Below are 8,386 nucleotides of genomic sequence, written 5' to 3' on the forward strand. Positions count from 1 at the left end.
GAGAGAGGGAGAGAGAGGTAAACACCTTCCCTCTCCTGCCATCCCCCCATGTCTCTCTGCCATTGAGTTGTGTTGCATTTCACACAACTGTGGTTTTCAGGCAAGATGGAATCCCTGAATCATCAGGAAAGAATTCAACCAATTAGTTTAAGCCAATTTTTTAATTGTCAAAATAATAATTGCGCTAATTTTCAGCAGACACTTTGTTGTCTGGGGATACCGCCCCCTGGTGGAGCTGGAGCGTACTGTAGGAATTTGTGTATTAAGGAAGTAGAGTAAGCATTCTTCACATGACATATTGTCCATATGTCATGTGACATATGTGACATATTGTCCATCGCAGATATATCCAAGATGATTGATTGTTTGAATGGCAACGACCCCAACCCTGTTTTCTTCGTACATTCTTAAGATTCACAATAATCCATACAACATACAACGTTTTAATATTTGGCCCTATACCCTGGATGAGAAATAACCAATCTAACTGTGTCCTTACTAATCACGAACGATGTGAAACCAAGGTGCTCTTTGTTTCCTGAACGTGGGGGCATCCTTCAATAACCTCTTTCTTGCACGTCCTCTTCGGGCTGACATCGTATCAGATGTGTTGAATTAAAAACTCGTACACCACGGAGCTTCGGTTCCTCCTGCGGACCCATCTGGGTGCAGGGGCTGGTTCCTAACCCAGCCTCTCTCCTGTGGGCCCCCCCACAGAGGGGGGGGGGGGGGGGGGAACTGCTGCAGAGAACAGTCCAGGTGCTGCTGTCTCTAATCCCTCTTCCTTCCTTTCTCTGGGCTGTTTGGGGGCTACTAGACTGCTTCGCAACTGTCTCCTTTCTGCCGTAACCAATGTGTGTGTTTGTTTGTGTGTGTGTGTGCGTGTGTGTGTGTGTCTATACTCGTGTGACTCTTTACTTTTATGTGTGTGTCTTTATTTGTGTGTGCCTGTGTGTGTGTTTGTCTGTCTGTACTTGTGTGCTTGCTTTTGTGTGTGCGTGTGTGTCTGTCTGTCTATACTTGTGTGCGTGTGTGTGTGTGTTTGTCTGTCTATACTTGTGTGTGTGCGTGTGTGTGTGTGTGTTTGTCTTTCTATACTTGTGTGCGTGTGTGTGTGCGTCTGTCTGTACTTGTTTGTTTGTGTGTGTGTGTGTGTTTGTCTGTCTTTACTTGTTTGTGTGTGTGTGTGTGTGTGTTTGTCTTTTTATACTTGTGTACGTGTGTGTGTGTGTTTGTCTTTCTATACTTGTGTGTGTGTGTCTGTTTGTCTGTCTGTACTTGTTTGTATGTGTGTGGTGTGTTTGTCTGTCTTTACTTTTGTGTGTGTGTGTGTGGTGTGTTTGTCTGTCTATACTTGTGTACATATGTGTGTGTGTGTTTGTCTGTCTGTACTTGTTTGTGTGTGTGTGTGTGTGTGTGTGTGTGTGTGTGTGTGTGTGTGTGTGTGTGTGTGTGTGTGTGTGTGAGTTTGTCTGTCTATACTTGTGTACGTGTGTACGTGTGTGTGTGTGTGTGTGTGTGTGTGTGTGTGTGTGTGCGTGCGCGTGTGTGTGTGTGTGTGTGCGTCACCACCCCTCCTGCGCCTCAGGGTGGACCAGATCCTGGGGAAGGGCCAGATCCCGCTGGACAAGAAGATCAGAGAGAAGCTGCTGTCGGAGGGAGACATCCTGGAGGACATGAGCATGCTGGGACGCGTCTGTAAGGTGGAGCGGCAGGTGGGTGCTGCCCCGCGCCACCAGGGCCCCGTCGCGCCAAAAGTTGTACCGCCTGCGTAATCCGCGTTCGAAAATTCCAAACCCGCCTGGCAACGGACGGTCGCGTCGAACGATGACGTAGGAAGGTTCATGAACAGTCGCGCTCATTCATTGAGCGTCACAAGACGAAATAACATTTAATAGATAACACTTATTTTACAAATGACATTTATTAGCGTCGCTAACTTTGTATTTGCATTGTGTTTAATTGTTTAATCGCATTTAGCTAGTAAACTGAGTGTATTAACGCAAGCTAGCTAGACTATGATACACTTTAAACACTCAGTTTACTAGCTAAATTCAATACAATACGAATATAAAGTAAAAACAAGTGTTATCTGTATTATGTTATTTCGTCTTTGGCAACATGAGCGCAAATTTTTTTGAAACCTGCCTGGCAACGGACAATCGCGTCGACCGATGACGTAATGTTTCGAAAGCGGATTACGTAGGCGGTACAATTTTCGCCCCTGGTACAATTTTGACCCCCTGAGGGCCCCACAGACTACAGCTGCTTTTAAACCAAACCTATAAAGCCTTTTGCTCATTTCTCTTTTACTGTATATGTATTATATGTTTTAAGAACCCTTTTTTTTTCTTTTAAACGCTGTAGCACTTTGATTTTTATATATTATTATTTGTACATTCTTAAGATTCACAATAATCCATGCAACACACAACGTTTTAATATTTGGCCCTATACCCTGGATGATAAATAACCAAACTAACTGTGTCCTTACTAATCGCAAAACGATGTGAAACCAAGGGGCTCTTTGTTTCCTGAACGTGGGGGCATCCTTCAATAACCTCTTTCTTGCACGTCCTCTTCGGGCTGATATCGTATCAGATATCAGCTGATACGATACTACACTACTGTGTAGTAATATTGTACTGACGTCAGTACAATATTGTACTGTACTAACTCGTCAGCACAATATTGTTCTGTGCTAACTTTTCAGTAGTGATTTCCGCATTCACTTAGCGATTTTAATGTCTTATCCCTCAACGTTACTCACCTACCTCTTCCCCCTCCTCCCCTGCCCTCCCCCACCTCTCTCCCCCCCTTTCTCCTCCCCCCCTCTCCCCCCCACCTCTCCTCCCCCCCCCTCTCCTCCTCCCCCCCTCTCAGGTCTCGTCCATCGAGTCCAAGCTGGACTCCCTGCTGGACATCTACCGCCACGTCCTGAACAAGGGCCCGTCCTCCGCCCTGGCCCTGTCCTCCCTGCCGCTCTTCGAGCTTGAGCAGACCTCCGACTACCAGTCCTCCGTCTACAGCAAGGAGCGCTCCTGCTCCACCCAGGCCAGCAGCGACGGCGGCGGCGGCGGCGGCGGTCCGCCGTCCAGCGGCTGCGTCTCGCGCTCTTCCTCCTCCTCCGCCACCGCCGCCGCCGCCGCCGCCGCCGCCGCCGCCGCACAGCTCTCCCAGGGGGGGCTCCGCCTCATCCTGGTGCCCCCCAACGAGCTCAGCCTCAACCTCAACACCTCCGCCTCCACGCCGCCCTCCGCCCTGGGCTCCGCCCTCTTCAGCCCGCCGCCGCTGCCTCACCACCACCACCACCACCACCACCACCACCTGCCCCACCGGTACCACCACCACCACCTCCAGGCCCAGCCGGCCGCGCCCTGCTGCGCGGGCGGGGACGAGGCGCCCCTGCTCAGCCCCAGCAGCAACCCCCCTGACGGAGGAGGAGGAGGAGGGGGTGGAGGAGGAGGAGGAGGTGGAGGAGGAGGAGGAGGAGGAGGAGACGGATGTTTCCCTCTCCCGGCCAGACTCCCCCCACCGCCTGCGCCCCGTCGGACTCTGGGCCCCGGAAAGGTGTCCCCGTTGCGGTCGCCGCTGGACCTGCGTGAGGACCCCCCGGTGGGGCCGGGGGTGCGAGACGGCTGCGGCAGGGGGCTGGCGGACGACCCGGGCCTGGGCCGGCTGCTGCAGGGCGGCGGCAGCACCAGCGCCCGGCTGAGCGCCAAGGAGGACGGCTCCTGGCGGCGGCACATGAGCCTGGAGATGGAGCCCCTGGTGCCCCTGGCCATGGACCGGCGCCTGGGCCCCGAGCAGGCGGACCGCGACCGGGGCCTGGAGAAGTCCACGTCGGCACAGGATCTGATGCAGGCCATCCCGTGCGGCAACATGGACGCCCCCCACTGCCTCGGCCTCTCCTCCCCCAGTCCCAGCACCGGCAGCGACTCCCCTTCCGGCCTCCCGGGGGGCTGCCAGGACCCTGGAGGAGGAGGAGGAGGAGGAGGAGGAGGAGGAGGTGGGGACGGATGGGGAGAGGAAGACCTCTTCATCAGCGACCGGGACTTGGAGACGAGGACGGTGGACTTCCTGTCCCAGGGGACGGCCGAGGCGAGGTACTCGTCAGAACTACTGAGGACAGGGGTGAGGGTGTTGGAGGGCCCCGGGGACTCTGAGCAGAGCCTGGCCAGCGGCCCCTTCTCCACGCCCTCGGCCGACAGCACAGAGTCCCTCAACACGCCCCACGTACGGCTAAAATAACCCCCCCGCCCCCAGTGAGGGCCTCGAGTCTGAGGCCCGCAGCGCTGCAGGACCTTTTCCTGCCACTAGGGGGCGACGGTGCGGAGGAGTGCAGTGGGGCGCCGCTCGTTTTTACACGGATTGATTCGCCGCTCGTTTATTTTCATACAGGTCGACAACACATGACATATCATCGCATGATCGTTTTTTTTTATTCTTTGCCAGGCTAAGCCTGCGATGTTAAAAGTGGAACATTTTTCTAAAAGCGGAGCAGAAATGTAAAATAAAACAAACAACAAACACAAGTAGGGGTTGGTGAATGAAATGGCCGAGGGCCAAATGGCTCCCGATTGCGGTCGGTCGGTTTGACCTGAAGACATTGCATGGACGCTGCATGTTATTTAGTCAATGGATGAAGGCGTTAACGGTACACACGGCTAATCTACTCTCAACAATGCAAGTAGTTAGAGAAACCTAAGCCTTACATCCACTCTGTCTGGAGGGGTCCCTCTCTAGAAGTCACCTCTATCTCCAGTTGTGTGAGAGGTGCCATCATTGAAAAAGAATGTTGCCTTGGAAAAGGCTTCCATCCGTCACCTGCTTGTCTCTCCAATGATTTTCTGACTAGCGCATACAGAAATAGTCAACGTGAGTACCGTTATTTTAGTTTTTTTAAGACCTGTCGGCGAGCATGCATGCGAGTGTCATTTAGCATTATGAAATGTCCAAAATAAGAAACCTTCAACCATGTACTGAAAACAAACCCAGATTGAGAGAAGCCACTTTTTTTTGACAACCAAATCCCCAACATGTCACAATGTTTGGGGTACATATAGTGGGTTTTGGTACTTCTGGCGAATGTCAACTGTGAGTTACACGATACATTATGGCACACATACACTCACACGTTAAATCGTATGTATCCTAACGCAGATACAAGCACCTGTGCCAGATCATCCTTGTGAATGCATGTTTACACGTGGGACAGACTGTGTTTTATGTGTTTATCGTGTTGTATTTGTTTATTTGGTCTCATATTGACCAGCGGCCATATCGTTTAAAAAAAGCAACGCTAAATGACCTGTAGTAGCTCCCTCTCAACAACACATCCAGAGGTTGTGGGTTGAAACAAGCTGAATGTTTTTTTGTTCAATGGGTTGTTTGTGTTATTGGAGCAGCTGCTGGCCTCCCTGTTCAGAAGCAAAGCAAGGTCCTTTTGATCTGATGAAAAGAACATTACTCTCAAAGAGAAAGCATTCATTCAAGCGTTTCTCTCATTTGGCTGTCCCATTTTTAAAGGATTCATTCCTTCAAAAGTGTATCTCTGTTTTTGCTTTATCCAAATGAATTTTGCTGTAGAATGTATAGCCCCAAAAGACAACTAGCTTTCTGTTGTGTCTTCTTATTTTACCATGAATTCAGGTATATCTTATAATGTGGGTGGATGTCTGACAACGTCTATCGTTGAAGAATAATTATTGTTATTCCCACTGTATGGAGAGAATACTGTATAACAAGCAACGCAACCAAAGCTTCCCTGACTCAAACCCCTTCAATCAGACGTCAGGACTTCAGAGAAAACGGTTAGGATGAAAACGTTTAAGATCCATAAGAAACACTTGACAAAATTGGATTCAGCTGACTTTGTTTCAATCCATCCAGCAAGTGGATGCAGTGTGGGTCGATGCTCTTCAATGCTAAGGTTGTTATATACCGAAAGATACTTGTGAGAATGAATCTGCTATATCTATTAATCATTTGCAATCACCGTTCAAGTACACTCTATACCGCTGAACGTAGTTTGACTCCCAGTGCTGAAGTGAAGTCTACATGTGCAGTACATATATGGTGCCTTGCTTCTATAGTTCCCATTCAGTCCCACATTTGCTTTACTTTTTAACAATGTATGCCTTTATGTACCCCTGACAAAGAAGATTCTCCCGGTCTTTACTTTAATGTTATAATTCCTCAAATATGACTTGGGCATTTTACGTTTTTTTGTAGTCCAAAAAATGAATTTGCTACTACAGATGAAAAACTGGCCTTTAACATGTTACACATTATGTCTCATTCATTTTAATTTATTTAAATTATGTGAACATATTTACACACTAGTAATAATCTGTTTGTTTCAAAGCCTGTAATGTCATGGAAATGCAAAACTAACTATAATTCTCATACGTCAATAAAAACATTCTTGCTACCTCTTTTGTCCTGTCGCCCAGAATGCCTCCTCCAATTTAATATTTTTTAAGAATCTACATTGAATAATAGTTTATTTGCTTCTTGTTTCCAAGATCGAATCAGACTTTACATTTCCCAATGTTTCAGTTCGGGCTTGCTCCAGTACATGGACAATTTAATGCATTCGGATTCAGTGTGTGTGTGTGTGTGTGTGTGTGTGTGTGTGTGTGTGTGTGTGTGTGTGTGTGTGTGTGTGTGTGTGTGTGTGTGTGTGTGTGTGTGTGTGCGTGTGTGCGTTGGCAGGGCTGCAGGTGGTGGTGACTGACTGACTGAGTGTTTGAATATTGCAGAATATATTTCTGGTGTTCTGGAGAGGGCGGTGATTGCGTCCGAGGAGGGAGGGAGAAGGAGAGAAGGAGGTGACATATGACAGCTCGCAAGGTTTGATGCCGTTCTCCAGGGTGAGAGCTGCCAGAGTCACACTTCAAGTCCCAGCTCGTGTGTGTGTGTGTGTGCCTGCGTGTGTGTGCCTGCCTACGTATGTGTGCATGTGTTTGCAGGTGTCTGCCTACGTATGTGTTTGTGTGCGTGTTCCTGCCTGCGTGTTTGTGTGTGTGTGTGTGCCTGCCTACGTGTGTGTATGTGTGTTTGCCTACGTGTTAGTTTGTGTGGGTGTGTGTGCGTGCAACGTTCAGGCCATGTCTTTCTCAGTGGCAGGATCATTCGACCAAGGCCTGCCTACTGCTGAATAAAGTTACATCTCTGAATAGGATCTGTCTTAAATGTATAGGCGCAATAGCCGTAAAAAATAACTGCAAATATAATAATTTTTTACCTCAAGCAGTTTCATCGACCATTTGATTACTTGCACTCCATCCAAACTTTAAACTTCAAATATCACGTTCAGCGAACCCTCCCCGAAACAATAGGTTGTTTTGCATAATGGTATTCAATTGAAGCCAGACCTAAAAATACCACCGCTTCCTAAGGTAAACCGAGCTCTGCATCTGTGCTTCCTCTGATTTCCTCCAGGACCTGGAGGAAATCAGAGGACCTAGAGGAAAACAGGGGAAGCGCAGATACGCATCTGGGTACTCAGGTGAACGCACCGTGGTGGATATACTGCTCGATGTGCCGGCCGGGTTAGGGTCGAACACTTTAATTCTCGATATTTCAGGATACAAGAGGTTCAACATTGGAACCAAATGCCATTTTTTCTTAGTCCATAACGCCCGTTTAAACGACAGGCTGTTCACACGCCAGACGGGTAATGGCAGAATGCAGCCACTGGGGGGCGACATATACCCAGCCTTTGTTATGCGGGGCTGAAATACACATTCGGCGCGGCACGGTGGCGCAGTTCGTTGCGCGCCTTGGGTTTGTGGGCTTGGCTCTCGTCACAGGTTTCCTTTCTGCGTGGAGTTCGCTTCTTTTTCCTGTTTTCGCTCGCTTCATTCCGGTGCTCGGTGCCTCTACCGCCCCGGTGTTGCGCGTGTTGTCCCCTCAGACGGACAGGCGGTGCTTTGATTGACGCGCGCAGCCTGTGGAGCTCGGACCCGGATCGAAACAATGGAATAACGCCACACACCCAATTAAGTTTACCGTTACCGTTACCGGTTACCATATTCCGTCCAACGGACGAGGAGCTGACCGGTCGCGTGCGCGCGCCAAGGTGATGCGTGAGATATCTGGAGAGGGGTAAGTAGCTCGCGTTTATCCCTTAACTGCAGATGGAGAGATTGGGGGCGTGTTAAGTGAGGGAGGATTAGCGCCTGCGTGCGCCTCCAACAACAGTATCCGCGCGCACCTGTCCCCCGCTCACCGTCGCTGCACGAGACACACACATCGCATCATGCGTCTTACCGCGCGACATATGGTTCGGGTTCGAGGGTGATGACTGAGGAGTAAGATTCTGCTAAGGTAATTACCTATTCCTTATTTGGGCACGATTTCCGCCGTGAAACAATTATTG

General features: G+C 49.6%; 1 protein-coding gene across 1 annotated transcript in view; it reads left to right on the forward strand.

Annotated features, from left to right (window-relative positions):
- Positions 1 to 6,366, forward strand: part of LOC307071716 (potassium voltage-gated channel subfamily KQT member 5-like) — a 78,309-nt gene extending 71,943 nt beyond the window's left edge. Inside the window, exons 13-14 of the mRNA XM_079730780.1 lie at positions 1,589 to 1,715; positions 2,884 to 6,366. Coding sequence (XP_079586906.1) covers positions 1,589 to 1,715; positions 2,884 to 4,251 — 1,495 coding nt within the window. The 3' untranslated portion in view covers positions 4,252 to 6,366. The remainder of the gene's footprint in view (positions 1 to 1,588; positions 1,716 to 2,883) is intronic.
- Positions 6,367 to 8,386: the final 2,020 nt, after the last annotated feature.

This window comes from Pollachius pollachius, assembly GCF_949987615.1.
Source record: "Pollachius pollachius genome assembly, chromosome: 2".
Lineage (NCBI taxonomy): Eukaryota > Metazoa > Chordata > Actinopteri > Gadiformes > Gadidae > Pollachius > Pollachius pollachius.